Genomic DNA, 26,659 nt, shown 5'->3' with positions numbered 1-26,659 from the left:
CAGCCTCTCTCTCTCTCTCCCCGCCTCTCTCTCTCTCCACCCGCCTCCTCTCTCTCTCTCCCCCAGCCTCTCTCCTCTCTCTCCTCCCCCCAGCCTCTCTCTCTCTCTCCCCCCAGCCTCTCTCTCTCTCTCTCCCCCCAGCCTCTCTCTCTCTCTCCCCCCAGCCTCTCTCTCTCTCTCTACCCCCAGCCTCTCTCTCTCTCTCTACCCCCAGCCTCTCTCTCTCTCCCCCCAGCCTCTCTCTCTCTCTCTCTCCCCCCAGCTTCTCTCTCTCTCTCTCTCTCTCTCTCTCTCCCCCCAGCCTCTCTCTCTCTCTCTCTCTCTCTCTTCCCCCAGCCTCTCTCTCTCTCTCTCTCTTCCCCCAGCCTCTCTCTCTCTCTCCCCGCCTCTCTCTCTCTCCCCCCAGCCTCTCTCTCTCTCTCTCACTCTCCCTCCAGCCTCTCTCTCTCTCTCTCTCTCCCCCAGCCTCTCTCTCTCTCTCTCTCCCCCAGCCCTCTCTCTCTCTCTCACTCTCCCCCCAGCCTCTCTCTCTCTCTCTACCCCCAGCCTCTCTCTCTCTCCCCCCAGCCTCTCTCTCTCTACCCCCCAGCCTCTCTCTCTCTCTCTCTCTCCCCCCAGCTTTCTCTCTCTCTCTCTCTCTCTCTCTCCCTCCCCCCAGCCTCTCTCTCTCTCTCTCTCTCTCTCTCTTCCCCCAGCCTCTCTCTCTCTCTCTCTTCCCCCAGCCTCTCTCTCTCTCTCCCCGCCTCTCTCTCTCTCCCCCCAGCCTCTCTCTCTCTCTCTCTCTCTCTCTCTCCCCCAGTCTCTCTCTCACTCCCCCAGCCCCCCTCTCTCTCTCTCTCTCTCCCTCCAGCCCCTCTCTCTCTCCCCCAGCCTCTCTCTCTCTCTCTCTCTCTCTCTCTCCCTCCAGCCTCTCTCTCGCTCTCTCTCTCTCTCTCCCCAGTCTCTCCCTCTCTCTCTCTCTCTCTCTCTCCCCCCCAGCGCCTCTCTCTCTCTCTCTCTCTCTCTCTCTTCCCCCAGCCTCTCTCTCTCTCTTCCCCCAGCCTCTCTCTCTCTCTCTGCCCCAGACTCTCTCTCTCTCTCTCTCTCCCCCCAGCCTCTCTCTCTCTCTCTCCCCCAGCCTCTCTCTCTCTCTCTCCCCCCAGCCTCTCTCTCTCTCTCTCCCCCCAGCCTCTCTCTCTCTCTCTCCCCCCAGCCCTCTCTCTCTCTCTCTCCCCCAGCCTCTCTCTCTCTCTCCCCCCAGCCTCTCTCTCTCTCTCTCTCTCCCCCCAGCCTCTCTCTCTCTCTCTCTCCCCCCAGCCTCTCTCTCTCTCTCTCCCCCCAGCCTCTCCTCCCCCCCAGCCTCTCTCTCTCTCTCTCTCTCCCCCCAGCCTCTCTCTCTCTCTCTACCCCCAGCCTCTCTCTCTCTCTACCCCCAGCCTCTCTCTCTCTCCCCCCAGCCTCTCTCTCTCTCTCTCTCTCCCCCCAGCTTCTCTCTCTCTCTCTCTCTCCCCCCCAGCCTCTCTCTCTCTCTCTCTCTCTCTCTCCCCCAGCCTCTCTCTCTCTCTCTCTCTCTCTCTCTCTTCCCCCAGCCTCTCTCTCTCTCTCTCTCTTCCCCCAGCCTCTCTCTCTCTCTCCCCGCCTCTCTCTCTCTCCCCCAGTCTCTCTCTCACTCCCCCAGCCCCCAGCCTCTCTCTCTCTCACTCTCCCCCCAGCCTCTCTCTCTCTCTCTACCCCCAGCCTCTCTCTCTCTACCCCCAGCCTCTCTCTCTCTACCCCCAGCCTCTCTCTCTCTCTCTCTCTCCCCCCCCAGCTTCTCTCTCTCTCTCTCTCTCTCTCTCTCTCCCTCCCCCCCAGCCTCTCTCTCTCTCTCTCTCTCTCTCTCTCTTCCCCCAGCCTCTCTCTCTCTCTCTCCCCGCCTCTCTCTCTCTCCCCCCAGCCTCTCTCTCTCTCTCACTCTCCCTCCAGCCTCTCTCTCTCTCTCTCTCTCTCTCTCTCTCTCTCTCTCCCCCAGTCTCTCTCTCACTCCCCCAGCCCCCCTCTCTCTCTCTCTCTCTCCCTCCAGCCCCTCTCTCTCTCTCCCCCCAGCCTCTCTCTCTCTCTCTCTCTCTCTCTCCCTCCAGCCTCTCTCTCGCTCTCTCTCTCTCTCTCCCCCAGTCTCTCCCTCTCTCTCTCTCTCTCTCTCTCCCCCCCCCAGCGCCTCTCTCTCTCTCTCTCTCTCTCTCTCTCTCTCTCTCTTCCCCCAGCCTCTCTCTCTCTCTTCCCCCAGCCTCTCTCTCTCTCTGCCCCCAGACTCTCTCTCTCTCTCTCTCCCCCCAGCCTCTCTCTCTCTCTCTCCCCCCAGCCTCTCTCTCTCTCTCTCCCCCCAGCCTCTCTCTCTCTCTCTCCCCCCAGCCTCTCTCTCTCTCTCTCCCCCCAGCCTCTCTCTCTCTCTCTCTCCCCCCAGCCTGCCTCTCTCTCTCTCCCCCCAGCCTCTCTCTCCCCCCAGCCTCTCTCTCTCTCTCTACTCCCAGCCTCTCTCTCTCTCTCTACCCCCAGCCTCTCTCTCTCTCCCCCCAGCCTCTCTCTCTCTCTCTCTCTCCCCCCAGCTTCTCTCTCTCTCTCTCTCTCTCCCCCCCAGCCTCTCTCTCTCTCTCTCTCTCTCTTCCCCCCAGCCTCTCTCTCTCTCTCTCTCTCTCTCTTCCCCCAGCCTCTCTCTCTCTCTCTCTTCCCCCAGCCTCTCTCTCTCTCTCCCCGCCTCTCTCTCTCTCCCCCCAGCCTCTCTCTCTCTCTCACTCTCCCTCCAGCCTCTCTCTCTCTCTCTCTCTCCCCCAGTCTCTCTCTCACTCCCCCAGCCCCCAGCCTCTCTCTCTCTCTCTCTACCCCCAGCCTCTCTCTCTCTACCCCCAGCCTCTCTCTCTCTCTCTCTCTCTCTCCCCCCAGCTTCTCTCTCTCTCTCTCTCTCTCCCTCCCCCCCAGCCTCTCTCTCTCTCTCTCTCTCTCTCTCTCTCTTCCCCCAGCCTCTCTCTCTCTCTCTCTTCCCCCAGCCTCTCTCTCTCTCTCCCCGCCTCTCTCTCTCTCCCCCCAGCCTCTCTCTCTCTCTCACTCTCCCTCCAGCCTCTCTCTCTCTCTCTCTCTCTCCCCCAGTCTCTCTCTCACTCCCCCAGCCCCCAGCCCCCCTCTCTCTCTCTCTCTCTCTCCCTCCAGCCCCTCTCTCTCTCTCCCCCCAGCCTCTCTCTCTCTCTCTCTCTCTCCCTCCAGCCTCTCTCTCTCTCTCTCTCTCTCTCTCTCTCTCCCCCAGTCTCTCTCTCTCTCCCCCACCCCCCAGCCTCTCCCTCTCTCTCTCTCTCTCTCCCCCAGCCCCCCTCTCTCTCTCTCTCTCTCTCCCTCCAGCCCCTCTCTCTCTCTCTCTCTCTCTCCCCCCCCCAGCGCCTCTCTCTCTCTCTCTCTCTCTCTCTTTTCCCCCAGCCTCTCTCTCTCTCTTCCCCTAGCCTCTCTCTCTCTCTCTCTCTTCCCCCAGCCCCTCTCTCTCTCTCTCTCTCTCCCCAGCCTCTCTCTCTCGCTGTCGGGCCCTCACTCGGGCCACAGTCAGAGCCTCGGATCCTGCTGCTCGGCACCATGTGCATCGAATAATTCGGCCGGGCAGGGCTTGTCGCCTCTCGGTCAAAGAAGTGCAGTACAAGCAGAGGGAGCGGGGCTGGATGGACGGCTGTGTGTCAAAGAAAAGTGCAGTACAAATAGTTAGTCTCTTAATAAAATTCTGTTTCTTAAGGGGCAGACTCATAAGATTTTAACCCCAATCCTGGGCATTTTGTGGGCACATTAAGTGTGCAACTTATTGCAACATTAATTGCGGTAGCAAGTGGTTTATGGAAGAAGTTCAGCTTGATTTTTTTTTTCAACTGACCTCTATCTCTTCCCTCCCGTGCCATTGGGGACTCAGTATTCAACGAACTGACCCCATCTGGAGCAGTGGAAATTGGCACAAGAACAGAAGAATTAGGAGCAGGAGTCGGCCATTCGGCCCCTCGAGCCTGCTCCCCCATTCAATAAGATCATGGCTGATCTAGGACCTCAACTACATTTTCCCGCCCGATCCCCATATCTCAATTTCCCGAGAGTCCAAAAATCCAGCGATTTCAGCCTTGAATATAGGAATAGGAGGCCATTGAACCCCTCGAGCCTATTCAATGAAATCATGGCTGATCTGCGACCTAACCCCATATCCCTTAATACCTTTAGTTAACAAAAACTCTCAATCTCGGATTTAAAATTAACAATTGAACTAGCATCAATCGCCGTTTATGGAAGAGAGTTCTAAACTTCTACCACCCTTTGTGTAGAAGTGTTTTCTAATTTCACTCCTGAAAGGCCTGACTCATTTTTAGACTGTGCCCCACCCCCCCAGTCCGAGACTCCGCAACCAACGGGAATAGGTTCTCCCTATCTACCCTATCTGTTCCCTTTTTAATATCTTGAAAACTTTGATCAGATCATCCCTTAACCTTCAGAATTCTAGGGAACACAACTCTAATTTGTGTCATCTCGCCTGGTAATTTAAGCCTTGGAGTCTGGGTATCGTTCTAGTGTAGCTACGCTACATCCCTCCAAGGTGTGGGGCCCAGAACTGCTCACAGTGCTCCAGGTGTAGTCCAACCAGGGTTTTGTACAGCTGCAGCATAACTTCTACCCCCTGCATTCTGTTCTCTATTGACATTGTCTGGCTAGAAAAACCTTAGCAACAGATGCTGCGGAGACACCAGTTGGAATGAAGGACTCAGAGGGTAACTGCCCTGCAGGTACGCACAAGTGCAAGCTCATGGTCATTGGGAAAAGTGTGAACACAAGGGCATTCAAAGGGGTGAAAATATTCCCATTGATATATCGTGGCAACAAGAAAGGCTGGATAACCACTCAACACTGGCCCTGAAATTCCGACGTTCCCGGGCCCAGGGAAGGCATCGGAAAAGTATTTTCGGCGCGAAAACCGGCTTTTCCGATCTGTCAACTTTCTGGCTTGACAGATGCTCTGCAGATCGGGAGCGAGGACACTTGTACGTGCAAATTTGCGATAGTTACGCATACAAATGTCCTCAAAAATCTTGCGCCTGTAAAAGCAGATGCATAGCCTACTTTTACAGGCGCAAGTGTTTTAAAACACACAAAAACATATAAAAATAAAGTTATGAAAACATATTTTATCATTAAAACCCTCCCCATAACGGTAAGTTTATTTTTAAAAACTTTTTAAAAATTGGGAAAATATATATATTTTTTAAGACATTAACTTTAATTTAAATGAGTGTAGTGTATATTTTCTATTTTTTATTAGTGTTTTGGGTGCTTGAGGCTGTTTTTCAATCATAATAGGAGTTTAGGACCTTACAGAACACCTATTCCTCTGAATGAGTATATACTTTACCTGATTGGCTGCCCAGAGGCATGTGACTCTAGCTCCAGGCCTGCGCACGTCCCGACGTGCACGTGTCAGAGGCCTCAGCATCGGAAGGTTGAACGTGGGCAGCAGCTTACGGTAGGTGCGTACTTTTTCTCTAAAATGCCCGCGGGAAGGACAAAGCGGAATTTCAGGGCCAATGTCTCGAGTGGTTCCAGAAATATTTTGCACCAGAGGCTAGAACCCATTGCACATCGGTCGGGCTGGATCGGGAGTGCAAAATTGTGCAGCTTCTCGACAACTGCTAAAGTTGAACTGCTTGTCAAAGACAACGTGGTGGGACAGTATTTACCCCCTAACTGTACCTCTCTTATTCAGCCGTGTGATCAGGGTATCTTAAGATCCTTGAAGTGCAAGTACCACTGTGAATTTCTGCAACGATTGCTGGGAAGTCCGTGAAAACATTCCAGAAAGATTTTAACATGAAGGATGTGATTTGGACACTAACTAGAGTCTGGGAGAAATTAAGTCCATCTACTTTAAAAAATGGATGGGGCAAGCTGTGGCCTGTGTCTCTGCATTGGGCATTTTGCAAAGTAGGTTGTGGGTGTGGGGGGGAGGGGAGGCCGGCATTGATTCAATGCTGCAGCAGTCGGGGGGGGGCGGCGGGGAGGTTTGGCGGGCCAAGCGGAGCTGAAGGTGCCAGCTCCGAAGTTGGGTAAATTTATTTTTCATTGATATTTTTCACTGCCGTGTTGTGCGCAAGCGCCACCCGGTGGCCAGGAATGGTCCCGAATGAGGGGTGGTTCCGGATAAGGGAGCTTCAACCTGTAGCTGTTTCGCATTTCTCCCTTTCAAACGCTGCGTTGAACTCAATCATATGAATGTTTGAGGACAGTCCTGATGTGGATGGTGGGGTCAAGTTCACCAGATTTCTCACATGTCAAGAGAAACAAATTATTGGTGAATTGCTGAATTATGCCACCAGTGCAGGTATGTCCAACAACCCAGCAGTGCTTGATGTGACTAAGGATTTGGAAGAGGAAAATTTGGATGGATGTCAACAAAGATGCACCAACTGTGAATCGACTCACCGATCAAGAGATTGTGCAAGCCGGGAGAAAATAAAGATGATGAAGCCAGTGATGATGAAGATGAAGAGGGTGAAGTTGGAACATAGAAAATAGGTGCAGGAGTAGGCCATTCGGCCCTTCAAGCGTGCGCCACCTTTCAATAAGATCATGCCTGATCAATCCCTCAGTACCCCTTTCCTGCTTTCTCTCCATACCTCTTGATCCCTTTAGCCGTAAGGGCCATATCTAAATCCCTCTTGAATATATCCAATGAACTGGCCTCAACAACTCTCTGCGGCAGGGAATTCCACAGGTTAACAACTCTCTGAGTGAAGAAGTTTCTCCTCATCTCAGTCCTAAATGGCCTACCCCTTAACCTTAGACCGTGTCCCCTGGTTCTGGACTTCCCCAACATCGGGAACATTCTTCCTGCATCTAACCTGTCCAGTCCCGTCAGAATTTTATATGTTTCTATGAGATCCCCTCTCATCCTTCTAAACTCCAGTGTATAAAGGCCCAGTTGATCCAGTCTCTCCTCATATGTCAGTCCCGCCATCCCGGGAATCAGTCTGGTGAACCTTCGCTGCACTCCTTCAATAGCAAGAATGTCCTTCCTCAGATTAGGAGACCAAAACTGAACACAATATTCCAGGTGAGGCCTCACCAAGGCCCTGTACAACTGCAGTAAGACCTCCGTGCTCCTATACTCAAATCCCCTAGCTATGAAGGCCAACATACCATTTGCCTTCTTCACCACCTGCTGTACCTGCATGCCAACTTTCAATGACTGATGAACCATGACACCCAGGTCTCGTTGCACCTCCCCCTTTCCTAATCTGCCGCCATTCAGGTAATATTTTGCCTTCGTGTTTTTGCCACCAAAGAGGATAACCTCACATTTATCCACATTATACTGCATCTGCCATGCATTTGCCCACTCACCTAACCTGTCCAAGTCAACCTGCAGCCTTTTAGTGTCCTCCTCACAGCTCTCACTGCCACCCAGTTTAGTGTCATCTGCAAACTTGGAGATATTACACTCAATTACTTCATCTATGTAAAGTCCTGTCCCTGTGCAGTACAGACTCACAAGTGGCACATGCTGAAGTCAAGGTCACTCAGGACCTGCACCTTTATTACACAGCTCTCGAATGAAACACTTGCCTGAGATCTGTCTTTAGATACCTGTCTGGGACAGGTATCCAGTGTCTCCTGCAAGTGCACCCCTGGTGGTAAGGTAAGCTTGTGGTTACAGGTCATCTCTAGTTACAGTCATGTATAGCATGGTAAGATACAGTTATATATAGTGTGAGATACATGATTGTCTTTATAGGTTCAGTTTCTCAGGTGGTCTACACTCTCACGTGGAGCGTCTTAGTTGTGGTTCAGTTGTTTGCCTTAGTGCCTGTTTTTCTTTCAGTGTGATTGCTGGTATCTCGCCTGGGCTGTCTGTTTCATTCAGTATGATTGTTGGTGTCTCGCCTGGGCTATCTGTTGGGATTACCCTTTCCTCAGGTTGTTCCCTCATCTGTCCACCAGGTGTGGTGTGAGTTCCACATTGCAGTCTGCCTCTGGTTCTGCAGCGTTATTGGTGAATCTACTTTTTACTTGGTCTACATGCCTCTGGCAGGTTTGGCCATTGTCCATTTGTACCACCAGGAACCTGTTTCCTTCCTTGCCTGTTACTGTCCCTGCAAGCCATTTGGGACCCCTGCCATAGTTTAGCACAAACACTTTGTCCCCTATCTTATTCCACCTCCCCCTCGAATTTCGGTCATGGTACTCAGTTAGCTTACAGCGCTTTTCATGCGATGTCATGAGAGCCTTGTCTTTAAGGTCCATTTCATCAACAGTTGCGCGGGGGGAACTCCAGTCAATGAATGCGGACGAGATCTGTATGCCAGCAGCAGTTGCGACAGGCGGCCCTGCAGCGTGGGACCTTGGATTTTGAGCATGCCTTGTTTAATGATTTGCACTGCTCGCTCCTCCTGGCCGTTGGAGGCCGGCTTGAACGGTGCCGTCTTAACGTGATTTATGCCGTGGTCACTTATAAAATCTTGGAATTCTGCTCTGGTGAAGCACGGACCATTATCACTGACCAATATGTCAGGAATTCCGTGCGTTGCAAACCTCGTTCCAAGGCTCTCCACAGTGGTGGAGGTGGTGCTCGAGTTTAAAATGGTGCATTCGATCCACTTTGAAAATACAACTACAACTACGAGGAACATTTTGCCCATGAATGGGCCCGCATAGTCTACGTGCACCCGCGACCACGGTTTGGTGGGCCAGGGTCAGGGGCTTAGGGGGGCCTCCCTGGGGGCATTACTGAGTTGGGCACAAATGGTGCACCGTCGGATGCAGAGTTCCAAGTCCGCGTCAATGCCAGGCCACCAGACGTGGGATCTGGCTGTGGCCTTCATGAGAACGATCCCCGTGTGCTTGCGGTGGAGCTCCCGGTGAATGCCGCTCTGCCTCGCAGAGGCATAACTACTCGGCTGCCCCACATCAGGCAGTCTGCTTGTAGTGACGGCTCGTGCATGCGCCTATGGAAAGGTTTGATCATCTCGGGGCAGGCATCGTGAGTCTCTGCCTAGTCACCGGTTAAGACACATCGTTTGACTAAGGATAACATGGGGTCGCTGGTCGTCCAAGCTCTGATTTGGCGAGCCGTCATGGGCGAACCGGTGGACTCAAAGGCATTGATTGCCATGACTATCTCAGTCCTGTTCATCAGACCCTTCCGTGGTCGCCAGGGGTAGCCTGCTAAGCACGTCTGTGCCTGGTCTGTGCCTTATTGTGTAGTAGTAACACGCCAGCATGAATGCCCACCGCTGAATGTGCGCCGAGGCTTTGGCGTTTATTGCCTTGCTCTTGGATAGTAGGGATGTGAGGGGCTTGTGGTCGGTTTCTAATGCGAACTTGGCCCCGAAAAGGTATTGGTGCATCTTTTTGACACCGTACACGCACGCGAGCGCTTCCTTCTCCACCATTCCATACCCGCACTCCGCCCGCGAAAGTGACCTGGTGGCATAAGCTATGGGTTGTAATTTACCCGCACCATTGACATGTTGTAAAATGCACCCGACCCCGTACGCTGACGCATCACATGTAAGAACTAGCTTTTTACCTGGGTCAAAGAAAGCCAAAACACTGTTGGAACACAGAAGGTTGCGTGCCTTATTGAAGGCGCGTTCCTGGGCGTCCCCCCAAAACCAATTGCACCCCTTTCTGAGTAGCACGTGGAGAGGCTCCAGCAGCGTCCTTAAGTTCTGCATAAAGTTCCCAAAGTAATTGAGTAGCCTGAGAAAGGCGCGCAGTTCCGAGATATTCCGGGGCCTGGGTGCCAGGCGAATTGCTTCTGTTGGGCGGATTCCATCAGAGGCAATCCTTCTGCCCAAAAATTCAACCTCAGGCGTGAGAAACATGCACTTAGATTTCTTAACTCTTAGGCCTACCCGATCCAACCGCTTTAGTACTTCCTCCAAATTGGAGATGGGAGTCGGTGTCCCTGCCCGTGATAAGTATGTCGTCTTGAAATACAACCGTCCCCGGGATAGACTTGAGCAGACTCTCCATGTTGCGCTGGAATATAGCAGCTGCCGACCTATGCCGAATGGGCATCGATTGTACATGAAAAGGCCTCGATGTGTGTTGATGGTGGTGAGTAGCTTAGATTCGTCGGTCAGTTCTTGCGTCATATACGCAGATGTGAGATCTAGTTTTGAGAAGTTTTCCTCCAGCCAATGTGGCAAATAGGTCCTCCGCTCTGGGCAGCGGGAATTGGTCCTGTAGGGAGACTCTGTTTATGGTAGATTTGTAATCCCCACAGATTCGTACGGATCCATCAGGCTTCATGACTGGGACGATGGGACTTGCCCAGTCACTAAATTCCACAGGTGATATAATGCCTTCCCGCAGAAGCCTGCCTAGTTCGTGTTCAATCTTTTCCCTCATCACGTAGGGCACAGCTCTGGCCTTGTGATGGACTGGTCTAGCATCCTGTGTGATGTAGATTTTGATTTTAGCCCCTTTGAAGGTGCCCACACCTGGCTGAAAGAGATGTTCAAATTGACTTGGAACTGTTGAGCAGGAGGTCCATTCCTCTGACTTCATGGCGTGAACATCATCCCATTTCCAGTTTAGTTTTGCCAGCCAGCTTCTCCCCAGCAGTGCTGGGAGATCTCCAGGGACAATCCACAGGGGAAGTCGGTTCACCATCTCTTTGTGTGTGACTGAGAGCATGATGCTGCCAAGGACTGGGACAATTTCTTTGGTATAGGTCCTTAGTTTGGTGTCGACCCTTGAGTTTTGGTCTGTCTCTTTTGTGCGCCCACAGTTGTTCAAATTGTTGAGCGCTCATGAGAGATTGACTCGCTCCCGTATCCAGCTCCATGTTGACGGGTATCCCGTTGAGTAGGATCCACATCATTATTGGAGGCGTCTTGTTGTAAGAGCAATGGCCATTGATCGTGTTGACCCGCTGTACCTCGGTGTCCCGGGTACTGTCCCCATCATCTTCTGGTCCGCTTTCCGACCCTTCTGATTCGTATACCAGCCGAGCTGCCGTTTTTCTACACATGCGGGCCAGATGCCCTGTATAGTCGCAGTTTCTGCAAACACCATGCTGAAATGATGAGTGCCTTCCCCCACATCTCCAGCACAGACCGCTTCCATTGTTTCCAAAGGATGAGCTGCGTCTGGCTGATCTCTCTTGAGCTTCTCTCAGTTTGTAGTTGATTGCTCGCATTGTGGGTTGATGAGGTGTGAACGGCTGTTCATGTGGCCCTTGATGGCTTCTGGCGCCACTGCCTGCTGTTAAGGTCCTGCTCTCCTGCCTTTGTCTGTGTGTAGGGGTGAACCCCTTGTTCCGATGTTTCGTTAGTTGTTGTACCCGCAGTGTAGATCAACCTCGTTTCTTCTTCTCCTGCCAAGAATGTCTGTGCAACCAGTGCTGCTGCCTCTAGGGTCAAGTTCTTGGTCTCTATGAGCTTTTGGAATATGCCTGTGTGGCCTATTCCTTCAATAAAAAAGTCTCTCAGTACTTCTCTCCTTAATTCATCGGAGAACTCACATAAGCTAGCCAATCTCCGAAGTTCCGCCACGAAGTCGGGTATGCTCTGGCCCACACAGTGTCTGTAGTTGTAGAACCTGTGTCTGGCCATGTGTAGGCTGCTTGCTGGCTTCAGGTGTTCTCTTACCAATGTGCTCAACTCTTCAAACGACTTGCTTGCTGGTTTCTCGGGTGCCAGCAGGTCCTTCATTAAGGCGTATGTTTTCGAGCCACAGCTTCTCTTGTCTGCCTTATCGTCGCCTAACCAGTCTTTGGTTATGAAGCTTTGTTGGAGCCTTTCTATAAAGTCTTCCCAATTATCTCCAGCATTGTATTTTACATCTGAGCCGTTGGTTGCCATTCTGTGGATTCTGTAATCCCGTAACTCGTCGCCACTGTAAAGTCCTGTCCCTGCAGTACAGACTCTCACGAGGCACATGCTGAAGTCAAGATCACTCAGGACCTGCACCTTCATTACACAGCTCTCGAATGCCACACTTGCCTGAGACCCGTCTTTATATACCTGACTGGGACAGGTATCCAGTGTCTCCTGCAAGTGCACCCCTGGTGATAAGGTAAGCATGTGTTTACAGGTCACCTCTAGTTACAGTCATGTATAGCATGGTAAGATACAGTTATATACAGTAGTGTGAGATACATGACAATCTAAATCATTAATGTATATTGTAAAGAGCTGGGGTCCCAGCACTGAGCCCTGCGACACTCCACTAGTCACTGCCTGCCATTCTGAAAAGGACTCGTTTATCCCAACTCTCTGCTTCCTGTCTGCCAACCAGTTCTCTATCCACGTCAGTACATTACCCCCAATACCATGTGCTTTGATTTTGCACACCAATCTCTTGTGTGGGACCTTGTCAAAAGCCTTTTGAAAGTCCAAATACACCACATCCACTGGTTCTCCCTTGTCCATTCTACTAGTTACATCCTCAAAAAATTCCAGAAGATTTGACGAGCATGATTTCCCTTTCATAAGTCCATGCTGACTTGGACCGATCCTGTCACTGCTTTCCAAATGCGATGCTATTTCATCTTTAATAATTGATTCCAACATTTACCGCACGACTGATATCAGGCTAACCGGTCTATAATTACCCGTTTTCTCTCTTCCCTCCTTTTTTAAACACTGGTGTTACATTAGCTACCCTCCAGTCCATAGGAACTGATCCAGAGTCGATAGACTGTTGGAAAATGATCACCAATGCATCCACTATTTCTATGGCCACTACCTTAAGTGCTCTGGGATGCAGACCATCAGGCCCCGGGGATTTATCGGCCTTCAATCCTATCAATTTCCCTAACACAATTTCCCACTTTATAAGGATATCCTTCAATTCCTCCTTCTCACTAGACCCTCAGTCTCCTAGTATTTCCGGAAGGTTATTTGTGTCTTCCTTCGTGAAAACAGAACTAAAGTATTTGCTTAACTAGTCTGTCATTTCTTTGTTCACCATTATAAATTCACCTGAATCTGACTGCAAGGGACCTACCTTTGTTTTCATTAATCTGTTTCTCTTCACAGAAGCTTTTGCAGTCAATTTTTATATTCCCAGCAAGCTTCCTCTCATACTCTATTTTACCTCTCCTAATTAAAGCCTTTGTCCTCCTCTGTTGAATTCTAAATTTCTCCCAGTCCTCAGGTTTGCTGTTTTTTCTGGACAATTTATATGCCTCTTCCTTGGATTTAACACTATCCTTAATTTCCCTTGTTAGCCACGGTTGAGCCACCTTCCACGTTTTATTTTTACTCTCGACAGGGATGTACAATTGTTGAAGTTCATCCATGTGATCTTTAAATGTTTGCCATTGCCTATCCACCATCAACCCTTTAAGTATCACTCGCCAGTCTATTCTAGCGAATTCACATCTCATACCATCGAAGTTACCTTTCCCCAAGTTCAGGATCGTAGTCTCTGAATTTACTGTCACACTCCATCTTAATAAAGAATTCTACCATATTATGGTCACTCTTCCCCAAGGGGCCTCGCACAACAAGCTTGTTAATTAGTCCTTTCTCATTACACATCACCCAGTATAGGATGGCCAGCCCTCTAGTTGGTTCCTCGACATGTTGGTCTAGAAAACCATCCCTAATACACTCCAGGAAATCCTTCTCCACCGCATTGCTACCAGTTTGGTTAGCCCAGTCAATATGTAGATTAAAGTCGCCCATGGTAACTGCTGGATCTTATCCCTAATTTCTTGTTTGATGCTGTCCCCAACCTCACTACTACTGTTTGGTGGTCTGTACACAACTCCCACTAGCGTTTTCTGCCCTTTGGTATTCCGCAGCTCCACCCATACAGATTCCACATCATCCAAGCTAATGTCCTTCCTTACTATTGCATTAATTTCCTCTTTAACCAGCAACGCCACCCCACCTCCTTTTCCTTTCTGTCTATCCTTCCTAAATGTTGAATACCCCTGGATGTTGAGTTCCCAGCCTTGGTCACCCTGGAGCCATGTCTCCGTGATGCCAATTACATCATATCCATTAACTGCTATCTGCGCACTTAATTCATCCACCTTATTCCGAATACTCCTCGCATTGAGGCACAGAGCCTTCAGGCTTGTCTTTTTAACACCCTTTGCCCCTTTAGGATTTTGCTGTAATGTGACCCTTTTTGCTTTTTGCTTTGGGTTTCTCTGCCCTCCACTTTTACTTTACTTCTTTCTATCTTTTGCTCTGCCCCCATTCTCTCTATCTGTCGGCATAGGTTCCCATCCCCCTGCCATATTGGTTTAACCCCCTGCCATATTCGTATTATAAAGAATTTCTAGCGATAAGTGCATTCAGATGGCCACAGATTTTATAACAGGACTGGAGCAAAGAAGTTTCATTTCGGAGCAAGAGATCATGTATGTCTACATGATTCAAGACAAACACATTAAAGAAAGACCGAAGTACATGCTGCAAGATTGGTTCAAAAAGACTACAGGTACAGATGTCACTGCAGCTGAGACCCCAGATGTAACTGGGATGTAATTTGAGTTAGTTACCAGTTCTTCTTTTGTGGCTCGGTGTCAAATTTATCTGTTGATCGTCTTGGGATGTTTTACAATGTTAGAATATTAAATGTTAGAAAAAGGCGCTATAGAAATAAAAGTGATTTATTATTATTACTGTACGTTGTGTTGTATTTTATTATCATCACATCAGTAACACTTGGGCGGAGCTGTATGGTGGACTGTACCTTTAAGCACTGTTGCTGGGCTGGGGTGCTGCTGCGGTCAGTGTGTGTGCGCCGATTGGCTGGAACGACTGTCAGTCAGCCAGACAGACAGATAGTCGGTCAGTGTGCAGGGCGCTGAGGGAGCCCCACCTGTCCACAGGTTTCCGGCCGTCATATCATCATAGGCGGTCCCTCGAAACGAGGATGACTTGCTTCCACGTCAAAAAAAAGGATGAGTTCACAGGTGTTTCTAAGGAAGAACCCGAATTACATCGTGAAGGGTGGAAGATGCCTGTGCGTGGATTTTTTTAACGTGTGGTGGCCGTTGCACACCAGCCACCACATGGGCTTGACAGAGCTCGGTCTTGGTCCAGTGGCAAGGATTACCCAAGACAACTGGAGACCAGCTCTACCTCCTTCCTCACTCTCACTGCACCCAGCAGTACATCAGCTGACACCTCATTGAAGCAAGGTTGCTCTGTCTCTAACCCATGCTGTGCTGATTTAGATCCACTTCCTGTGATATCCAATTCTGAAAGAGGAAAGTTCCCCATTGCCCAGTAGCATTTTCTCTCATCTGGATCAAAATAAACTATTTCCTCCTCCACCCCAAAAAGAAAATAATGTTTATTAATGCAATAATTGCTACATTAACAATAAATGTGGGAATGTTTATGGTAAAACCTACCATGATTCACAGCTCTGAGTGCTTGGCACAGTCTGGCCTGTCTGTGTTTCCCATTAATATGACAGGAACAGTGGCCCAGTTCAACACACTGCATTCCTTCTTCATCCAAATTGAATGGCGGTGCAGGCTCGAAGGGCCGAATGGCCTACTCCTGCACCTATTTTCTATGTTTCTATGTTTCTAAAAATGGCTTATCATCAGGACAGGTTTCCAGCACAGAAACACAGAGAGCGGGAACGCTGCGAAATGGCATGCTGGGGAGCTCGATGGCTGCAGCTCGCGGTGTGAGTGTCGGGCTGTCTCTCTCTCTCTCTCTTGGGGTGTGTGTCTCTGCATTGGGCATTTTGCAAAGCAGGTTGCTGCGCCCGGGGGCTGTGGGTGTGGGGGGGAGGGGCGGCACTGATTCAGCAGTCAGGGGTAGGAGGTTTTGCGGGCCGAGCGGGGCCGCAGGTGCCGGCTCCAAAGTTGGGTAAATTTATTTTTCATATTTTTCACTGGCCGTGTTGTGCGCATGCGCCACCTGGTGGCCAGGAATGGTTCCGAACGAAGGGTGGTTCCGGATAAGGGAGGTTCAACCTGTTGCTGTTTCGCATTTCTCCCTTTCAAATGCTATGTTGAACTCGATCGTATTATAGAACATAAGAACATACGAAATAGCAACAGGATTAGGCCATACGGCCCCTCGAGCCTGCTCCGCCATTCAATAAGATCACAGCTGATCTGATCATGGACTCGGCTCCACTTCCCCGCCCGCTCCCCATAACCCCTTAATGTTTAAGTAACTGTCTATTTCTGTCTTAAATTTATTCAATGTCCCAGCTTCCACAGCTCTTTGAGGCAGCAAATTCCACAGATTTACAACCCTCAGAAGAAATTTCTCCTCATCTCTGTTTTAAATGGGCGGCCCCTTATTCTAAGATTGTGCCCTCTAGTTCTATTCTCCCCCATCAGTGGAAACATTCTCTCTGCATCCACCTTGTCAAGCCCCCTTATAATCTTATACGTTTCGATAAGATCACCTCTCATTCTTCTGAATTCCAATGAGTAGAGGCCCAACCTCCTCAACCTTTCCTCATAGGTCAACCCCCTCATCCCTGGAATCAACTGAGTGAACCTTCTCTGAACTGCCTCCAAAGTAAGTATATCCTTTCGTAAGTATAGAAACCAAAACTGCACGCAGTATTTCAGGTGTGGCCTCACCAATACCTTATATAGCTGTAGTAAGACTTCCCTGCTTTTATACTCCATCCCCTTTGCAATAAAGGCCAAGATATCATTGGCCTTCCTGATCACGTGCTATACCTGCATACTATCCTTTTGTGTTTCATGCACAAGTACCCCCAGGTCCCGCTGTACTGCGGCACTTTGCAATTATGATCGCTATCGGATAAATGTTCATGCACCATTATGCTGTTAATTAAATCTGGCTCATTACTCATTATTAAATCTAATATGACTTGCCCCTTGTTAGTTCTAGGACATACTGTTGTAGAAAGTTATCCCGTTTACAATCAAGAAATTTGCTACCTTTCTGACAGGTGCCAGTCTGCTTATCCCAATCTATATAGAAGTTTAAAACCTCCCATTTCAACCACTCTACCTTTACTACCTGCTTGTCTAATCTTTGCATTCATACAATCTAGCACTTCACAGCTGCTACCAGGGGGCCGATACCATCATCATCATGGGCAATCCCTCGGAATCGAGGAAGACTTGCTTCCACTCCTGAAGTGAGTTCTTTGGTGGCTGAACAGTCCAATACAAGAGCCACAGACTCTGTCACAGGTGGGACAGATAGTCGTTGAGGAAAGGGGTGGGTGGGTGGGACTTATGCTGATTTCTGCATGCTCTCGGTGTTGAAACTCGAGGTGCTCAGCGCCCTCCCGGATGCACTTCCTCCACTTAGGGTAGTCTTGGGCCAGGGCCTGTTGGATCTCGTCGTCAGGGCCAATACACAACTCTCACTACAGTCTTAAATCCTTTCTTATTTCTTAATTCTACCCTTAAAGACACCACTGCCTGCTTACCTCTTGTTATATCCTCTCATCATTGAAGCGATTTCATCCTTAATTACTAAGGCTACTCCTCCCCCTCTGCTATTTATTCCTTAGATTCCGTGCATTTGTATAAAGAACACTTATTTGGGCCACACAGCCTAGCCTAAACTTCAGAGCTAATGTTTTACTGACATTCCTTACTTTTCCTGGTTTAATCACTTTACATCTTTTAGTTTTCCTTTACCTGTGTAGTGCCTAAAGCACAATTTCTGACTTGCTCCACTCTCTTCCCTGTTGTTTGTTTTTGAACTATTATTTGGACTACAATTTCACCTGAGCCCTCCCCTCCCCCTACAGCCCCCGCCATTTACCAATTAAAAGTCCTTGGGATAAGGCTGCGGTGTCAGCATCCCTGTGCTGTTGCTGTTCAATCGGCTGCAAGTTGTCTGTTCGACCAGGGCCACTTCTATCAATATGATTTGATGACCAATCTTGTTGTACTCATAATAAATGGGCAGACCGAGTACTGTGTGTAATGAGCAAGTGTGACCTTAGCTCCTTTATTGTAGTTCCAGAGTGCAGGTACCTCGTGGGTGGCCTGCTGGGATCCCTTGGGACTCCAACAGGTAGGTCCTCTGGTGGACAGGTGTGATGCAGATTACAAGGGGTTAAATACATAACAAATCTAGTCTCAAGACTTGCTGTTTCCCAGTGTGGGACCCGGCGGAGACTGCCCAGATTGCGTAGACTGTGGCCAGGTATGGGTGCTGTGATCATCAATATTGTATTTCATCATCATCATAGGCAGTCCCTCTGAATCGAGGAAGTCTTGCTTCCACTCTTAACATGAGTTCTTAGGTGGCTGTACAGTCCAATATGAGAGCCACAGTCTCTGTCACAGGTGGGACAGATAGTCGTTGAGGGAAGGAGTGGGTGGGACTCGTTCCGCTGCCTGCGCTTGATTTCTGCATGCTCTCGGCGACGGGTGGATTCACTTTGGAGCATCCACGATGCTGAGAATGACGTGAATAGCACATTTAGCGAGTTGGTCTTACCGCAGGTAAAAGGTACACAGCCAGATAGGGGATGGGTGACCAACAGGAAGAGCAGTGGAAGGAACATAGTGCAGGGGTCCCCTGCAGTCATCCCCCTGCAAAACAGATACACCGCTTTGGGTACTGTTGAGGGGGATGACTCATTAGGGGAGGGCAGCAGCAGCCAAGTTCATGGCACCGTGGGTGGCTCTGCTGCACAGGAGGGCAGGAAAAAGAGTGGGAGATAGTGATAGGGGATTCGATTGTAAGGGGAGTAGATAGGCGTTTCTGCAGCCGCAACCGAGACTCCAGGATGGTATGTTGCCTCCCTGGTACAAGGGTCAAAGATGTCTCGGAGCGGGTGCAGGACATTCCGAAAAGGGAGGGTGAACAGCCAGTTGCCATGGTGCATATAGGTACCAACGATATAGGTAAAAAATGGGATGAGGTCCTACAAGACAAATTTAGGGAACTAGGAGCTAAATTTAAAAAGTAGGACATCAAAAGTAGTAATCTCAGATTGCTACCAGTACCACGCGCTAGTCAAAGTACGAATCGCAGGATAGCTCAGATGAATACGTGGCTTGAGGAGTGGTGCAAGAGAGAGGGATTTAAATTCCTGGGACATTGAAACTAGTTCTCGGGGAGGTGGGACCGGTACAAACCGGACAGTCTGCACCTTGGTAGGACCGGAACCAATGTCCTAGGGGGAGTGTTTGCTCATGCTGTTGGGGAGGAGTTAAACTAACATGGCAGGGGAATGGGAACCTATGCTGGGAGACAGAGGGAAATAAAATGGAGGTAGAAGCAAAAGATAGAAAGGAGAATAGTAAAAGTGGAGGGCAGAGAAACCCAAGGCAAAAAAGAAAAAGGGCCACATTACAGCAAAATTCTAAAGGGACAAAGTGTGTTAAAAAGATAAGCCTGAAGGCTCTGTGCCTCAATGCGAGGAGTATTCGGAATAAGATGGACGAATTAAGTGTGCAGATAACAGTTAACGAATATGATGTAATTGGCATCACGGAGACATGGCTCCAGGGTGACCAAGACTGGGAACTCAACATCCAGGGGTATTCAACATTTAGGAAGGATAGACAGAAAGGAAAAGGAGGTGGGGTGACGCTGCTGGTTAAAGAGGAAATTAATGCAATAGTAAGGAGAAATATTAGCCTGGATGATGTGGAATCGGTATGGGTGGAGCTGCGGAATACCAGAGGGCAGAAAATGCTAGTGGGAGTTGTGTACAGACCACCAAACAGTAGTAGTGAGGTTGGGGACAGCATCAAACAAGAAATTAGGAATGCATGCAATAAAGGTACAGCAGTTATCATGGGCGACTTTAATCTACATATTGATTGGGCTAACCAAACTGGTAGCAATGCGATGGAGGAGGATTTCCTCGAGTGTATTAGGGATGGTTTTCTAGACCAATATGTCGAGGAACCAACCAGAGAGCTGGCCATCCTAGACTGGGTGATGTGTAATGAGAAGGGACTAATTAGCAATCTTGTTGTGCGAGGCCCCTTGGGGAAGAGTGACCATAATATGGTAGAATTCTTTATTAAGATGGAGAGTGACACAGTTAATTCGGAAACTAGGGTCCTGAACTTAAGGAAAGGTAACTTCGACGTTATGAGGCGTGAATTGGCTAGAATAGACTGGCAAAGGATACTTAAAGGGTTGACGGTGGATAAGCAATGGCAAACATTTAAAGATCATATGGATGCACTTCAGCAATTGTACATCCCTGTCTGGAGTAAAAATAAAACGGGGAAGGTGGCTCAACCGTGGCTAACAAGGGAAATTAAAGATCGTGTTTAAACCAAGGAAGAGGCATATAAATTGGCTAGAAAAAGCAACAAACCTGAGGATTGGGAGAAATTTAGAATTCAACAAAGGAGGACTAAGGGTTTAATTAAGAGGGGGAAAATAGAGTACAAGAGGGAGCTTGCAGGGAACATAAAAACTGACTGCAAAAGCTTCTATAAATATGTGAACAGAAAAAGATTAGTGAAGACAAACGTAGGTCTCTTGCAGTCGGATTCAGGTGAATTTATAATGGGGAACAAAGAAATGGCAGACCAATTGAACAAATATTTTGGTTCTGTCTTCACGAAGGATGACACAAATAATCTTCCGAATGTATTAGGGGACAGTGGGTCTAGTGAGAAGGAGGAACTGAAGAATATCCTTATAAAGTGGGAAATTGTGTTAGGGAAATTGATGGGATTGAAGGCTGATAAATCCCTGTGGCCTGATAGTCTGCATCCCAGAGTACTTAAGAAAGTGGCCCTAGAAATAGTGGATGCATTGGTGATCATTTTCCAACATTTTTGACTCGGGATCAGTTCCTATGGACTGGAGGGTAGCTAATGTAACACCAGTGTTTAAAAAAGGAGGGAGAGAAAACGGGTAATTAAGACCGGATAACCTGACATCAATAGTGGGGAAAATATTGGAATCAGTCATTAAGGATGAAATAGCAGCGCATTTGGAAAGCAGTGACAGGATCGGTCCAAGTCAGCATGGATTTATGAAAGGGAAATCATGCTTGACGAATCTTCTGGAATTTTTTGAGGATGAAACTAGCAGAGTGGACAAGGGAGAACCAGTGTATGTGGTGCATTTGGACTTTCAAAATACTTTTGACAAGGACCCACACAAGAGATTGGTGTGCAAAATCAAAGCACATGATATTGGGGGTAATGTACTGACATGGATAGAGAACTGGCTGGCAGACAGGAAGCAGAGAGTCGGGATAAACGGGTCCTTTTCAGAATGGCAGGCAGTGACTAGTGGAGTGCCGCAGGGCTCAGTGCTGGGACCCCAGCTCTTTACAATATACATTAATGATTTAGATGAAAGAATTGAGTGTAATATCTCCAAGTTTGCAGATGACACTAAACTGGGTGGCGGTGTGAACTGTAAGGAAGACTCTACGAGGCTGCAGGGTGACTTGGACAGGTTAGGTGAGTGGGCAAATGCATGGCAGATGCAGTATAATGTGGATAAATGTGAGGTTATCCATTTTGGTGGCAAAAACACGAAGGCCGAATATTATCTGAATGGTGGCAGATTAGGAAAAGGGGAGGTGCAACGAGACCTGGGTGTCATGGTTCATCAGTCGTTGAAAGTTGGCAAGCAGGTACAGCAGATGGTGAGGAAGGCAAATGGTATGTTGGCCTTCATAGCTAGGGAATTTGAGTATAGGAGCAGGGAGGTCTTACTGCAGTTGTACAGGGCCTTGGTGAGGCCTCACCTGGAATATTGTGTCCAGTTTTGGTCTCCTAATCTGAGGAAGGATGTTCTTGCTATTGAGGGAGTGCAGCGAACATTCACCAGACTGATTCCAGGAATGGCTGGACTGACATGAGGAGAGACTGGATCAACTGGGCCTTTATTCACTGGAGTTTAGAAGGATGAGAGGGGATCTCATAGAAATGTATAAGATTCTGACGGGACTGGACAGATTAGATGTGGGAAGAATGTTCCCGATGTTGGGGAAGTCCAGAACCAGGGGACATAGTCTTAGGATAAGGAGTAGGCCATTTAGGACTGAGATGAGGAGAAACTTCTTCACTCAGAGAGTTGTTAACCTGTGGACTTCCCTGCCGCAGAGAGTTGTTGAGGCCAGTTAATTGGATATATTCAAGAGGGAGTTAGATATGGCCCTTACGGCTCAAGAGATCTCAAGGGGTATGGAGAGAAAGCAGGAAAGGGGTACTGAGGGAATGATCAGCCCAACTCAAACTGAAGGAGTGCATCCTCACGGCCAGGCATCGATTTCATACACACTGCCGCCCCGAGGGCCAGGAAATCGAAGTACGCTGCCGACCTCAGGAGGCTGGCAGGACCGTGTGAATTCGGCGCATCCCTCACTGATGCGGCACATCTTTGTAATTGGCATCGGTCATGAGACCCTTCTTCACAGGCTACTGTCTGCTGAAACCACCGTCACTCTGCAGAAGGCCATCAGCATCAGCCAGGCGTTCATGACCTCAAGCTGCAGCTCCAAGCAGATGATGACTCACTCTCAGGACTCAAACCCGGCAAGTACTGTAAATAGAATGGCGCCTTTCACAGGCAGAACTGTTGCATGTAAATCTGCCCAGGGCAGAGCGTACAGGCCCCCGAGTCCTTTAACTCAGAGTCTGCCGAAGGGTGCAAACGTGAGTCGAGTAGCACCATGCTGGCGTTGCGGAGGCAGTCACAGGGCTCATCAGTGTCGGTTCAGAAACTATGTGTGCAAAAGCTGCAGCACAAAGGGCCACCTCCAGCGAATGTGCAAAAGAGCTGTGACTCAACATGCGGAAGAGGAGTCAGCAGATTGCTGTGAATCCAGCGCGGATTACGAGGAGATGGCTAGAGAGGCAGCTCAGTCCCAGGACGAGGTGTATGGAGTATATACCTGCACCACAGATTGTCCTCCAGTGATAATGGAAGTCGAGATAAATGGCGTTCCAGTCTTCATGGAAGTGGACACGGGGGCGAGCCAGTCAGTAATGAGCCAGGAAGCCTTTGAGAAGCTATGGAATGATCAAGCTGAACGACCCAAGCTGATCCCGGTTCAGGCAAAGCTGCGCACCTACACCAAGGAACTGATATCAGTTGTTGGTAGTGTGGATGTAAGTGTATCCCAAGATGGCGTGGTGCACAATTTACCATTGTGGATTGTTTCAGGTGATGGACCAACGCTACTTGGAAGAAGATGGATGGGGAAGATTAATTGGAACTGGGAAAACTTCAGCCCTCCAGCGATCGATGTCCCCAATGCTCAGAGGCTGAGCAAGCCCCCACGTTCGGTTGGACCAGGCACCAGAGAGTAGATCTGCGCAGCCTCCGACTGCTCATCATGACTGCGCGGCGATGATCCAGCCGAGACGACCTGAACGCACCTTCCCGGTTTCAGTGGCAGGTCTCCTGGGGAGGAAGATTAGATCCAAGGGCGCCATCCCAGCTTCGGTGGCAGAATCCCTGGGAAAGAAGTTCGCGGCAGTTGACATCATGGACAAGGAAAAAATGGTGTGCAAACCACGAGGTGCAGCGCTAATGGAGCAACGACACATGGTTCCACGCAAGGAAGACGATTGGTGTAAAAGAAGTAAGGCCATTTTAAAGGAGGCCAGCAACCCGCCATTTTTGAATAAACTGCTTGAAATTGGTAACCAATGTAAAAGTCCAGCTATAATGAGCAAAATGTTGTTGAGCGATGTCGGGTGCAAATTGCAATCAGCCAATGTAGGAGGCGAACACCTAACGGTTGTATACAGGTCCAGCGGGCTACCCAATGCTGTAGCCTGCATCACTGGGGCCAGAATGATGTATCATAAAGTGTCCCCACAGCTGACAGAAGTAGACAAGCCACAGAGTAAACGATCCCGGAGAGCAGAGGCACCAGTTTAACATTGCAGGCACCCGATGGCATGAACTGCCACGGCCAAAAACAGTAAACTGTGCCTATGCTCGCAGTTGGCTACCGTCGCAGCCCACAAACCCACTTGCCACCACGGCAATGCCCAAGAGTGAAGGGTCACACAAAACGACTCCTCCGAATGGGACATGGACCAGCCAGGATCTCAAACTAGAGAGTGCTCACAACAGTGCCCTCAAGGAAAGCGAGTCAGCAGTCCCCAGCAAACTGCTAGACAAGATGAGGCAGCCCCACCATCGCTTAGACGAAATGCTCACTCATTCAGACCGCTTCCCAGGGAGCAGCAGCGACACTGTGCAAACGAAAAGGACCGGGAGGTCACAGACACATCAGCTCTCTTTGGTCCTGCCTGACACTAGGAGTAACGGCAAGAGCCCTGAGCTCCAGCAACTCGAGCAAAATGAGCTCACCTCACCCACAGACCCATGGGGCACTGCGCCGCCATCAGACGACCCAGGATCTCATCCGGCTGTGCTGGGACTAGACTGTCCTTGTGTACCTGTACTGATATACCTGTACTGATCATGTAACTGTACCACACAAAAAGAAACGCAACTATAATCCATCCAACAAATGTACCAAGATGTAAATGTAAAACTCATGTGATGAACTTGAATGCAACTTGTATGTAATGAGCATGATCTGTGTGGTGGGGGGAAGAATGGAGTAGTCATGGACTCAACCAAAAACCACTGCGACCTCCACTGGCAACAAATCTCACTACCAACCCACCCAAGTTAGAAGCGACCCTCCAATGGTCAACCAGGAACAGCAAAGCCCAGGTCACCGTCAATGTACAAGTCAATTTGCATTAAAGACTTGGGGGGAAGTGATGTCATGTATGTAGACCATGTATACTAACTGTATAGTCACATAAGGTGTGCCACCAGAGGGCACTGCGGTGGGAGACCTGAGGGTCACCTGCATAGGTGTGCAGGGCCCAGTGTAAAAGGCTGCCCACCATGCTTGTGCCTCACTCTGGAGTTGCAATAAATGGGATTAAGGTCACAGCAGCTCAAGTACAATACTAGGCCTCATGGAGTCTTTCATAAAAGTAATAAAGACATAACACCTCTCTTCCCTCTTTCCTCTCCCTATCCCATCTCTCTCCCCATCCCTTCTCTCTCCCCATCCCTTCACCTCTCCCTTTCCCTTCGCTTCTCCCCATCCCTTCACTCCCCTCTCTCTTTGCCCATCTCTCTCTCTTTGCCTCTCTCTCTCTTTCCGTCAGTCTCTCTCTGTATCTCTGTTTCTCTCTTTCTCTCTCCATCAGTCTCTCTCTTTCTGTCTGTCTGTCTTCCCCTGTCTCTCTTTCTATGTCTTTCTCTCTCTGTCTGTCTGTCTGTCTTTTCCTGTCTCTGTCTCACATTCTCTGTTTCACGCTCTCTCTCTGTGTCCTTGTCTCTCTATCTCTGTCTGTCTGTCTGTTTGTCTCTCTCTCTCTCTGTGTCTGTGTCCCTGTCTCTCTCTCTCTGACCCTGTCTCTCTCTCTCTTTCTCTGTCTGTCCCTCTCTCTGTCTCTCTGTGTGATCATCTGTAGGAACATTTTGTGCAGCCTTCTGCACACGCGTAGTTTCCCGAGCCCGCTAATCGGATTTGTAGTATCCGCAATATTCGGCTTTTGTTTGTGTGTTTGTGTTATGGAAGAACTCCACAAGACTGAGTACTGTGAGCTAAAACTGATGTGACTTTAGTCTCTTTAATACAACTCCAGAGTGCTAAGCAGCATGGCAGACAACCTTTTATACTCCCTTGCACGAGGTGTGCAGGTGACTCTTGGGCCTCCAACAGTTGCGCCCTCAGGTGGCAAGTCTTACACAGTTACAATGTTTACATACATAACAGTTTGAGTTCAGTGTTTAAGCCTCCTGACGTGTACCAACTCTTGTGTTACAGTCCGATCAGATTCGGTGTCTGGTTCAAACCGATGGCAGTGGGTCCTTCACCAATGGAGTAATGCTGGGAACCAAAAAGTATATGTTAGTTCAAGACAACTGGGCTGAGGAAAGATACCTTTGTTTAATCGGCAAGTCCGAGACTGGTGAGGACCTTCATGCAGCTGTCGCCAAATCTAATAAAGGTAAGTTCTAAACTCGCGTAGTCTTTTTGCCAATGCCCCGGCACGATGGGCTCTTTCTCGTGACTCACTACTTACAAGTGTCATCAGAGGCAATCCCTCGAAATCTTGCTTCCACTCTAAAAGTGAGTTCTCAGGTGACTGAACAGTCCAATACGGGAATTGCAATCTCTGTCACAGGTGGGACAGACAGGCATTGAAGGAAAGAGTGGGCGGGGAGTCTGGTTTGCCGCACGCTCCTTCCGCTGCCTGCGCTTGTTTTCTGCATGCTCTCGGCGACGAGACTCGTTTTTTACAAGTTAACTTGTAGCAGTTGCAGCAACTCTTCATTTGTTGAATTGTAGATGCATTGCAAACTTTTATAAGAAACTTCATTCGATTGGTCTAACGCAGGGTGGTTACTAGAAACTGTTATTGGGGACAGGGTACCAAATATGAGCTGATGAGGGAACCAGCATGGATTTGTAAAGGGTAGGTCATGTCTAAGGAACCTAGTTGGATTTTTGGAGGAGATCACTAACGTGGTGGACAAGGAAACATAGAAACATAGAAAATAGGTGCAGGAATAGCCCTTCGAGCCTTCACCACCAGTCAGTCATCGTTGATAACGGGCGGGCGGGAGGGCGGGCAAGAGGTAGTCCTAGCCAACGGAGAACTTCTAGGTGGATATCAGCATTGTAATTGGGGTTTCTCTAGAGTGGGGGAAAGTACTTGGTTGTGGTCCTTACAGAATTAATGATATACTTATAAGTATATCAGCACCACATT

The 26,659-nt window shown here is 49.2% G+C and overlaps 2 protein-coding genes across 3 annotated transcripts in view; both read left to right on the top strand.

Annotated features, from left to right (window-relative positions):
• Positions 1-26,659, top strand: part of LOC139232695 (profilin-1-like) — a 762,729-nt gene that overhangs the window by 725,928 nt on the left and 10,142 nt on the right. For both annotated transcript variants that reach the window (XM_070863174.1, XM_070863173.1), the window contains exon 2: positions 25,711-25,894. In XM_070863174.1, the coding sequence (XP_070719275.1) occupies positions 25,711-25,894 (184 nt within the window). The remainder of the gene's footprint in view (positions 1-25,710; positions 25,895-26,659) is intronic.
• The window catches only part of LOC139232694 (uncharacterized), a 103,535-nt gene continuing 82,346 nt past the window's right edge, over positions 5,471-26,659 (top strand). Inside the window, exon 1 of the mRNA XM_070863172.1 lies at positions 5,471-5,492. The gene's annotated coding sequence lies outside the window, so the exon portion shown is untranslated. The remainder of the gene's footprint in view (positions 5,493-26,659) is intronic.

The sequence above is a fragment of the Pristiophorus japonicus genome, chromosome 20 (genome assembly GCF_044704955.1).
Source record: "Pristiophorus japonicus isolate sPriJap1 chromosome 20, sPriJap1.hap1, whole genome shotgun sequence".
NCBI lineage: Eukaryota > Metazoa > Chordata > Chondrichthyes > Pristiophoridae > Pristiophorus > Pristiophorus japonicus.
The sequence above is the reverse complement of the archived record's forward strand: the minus strand, read 5'-3'. Positions and strand labels throughout refer to the sequence as shown.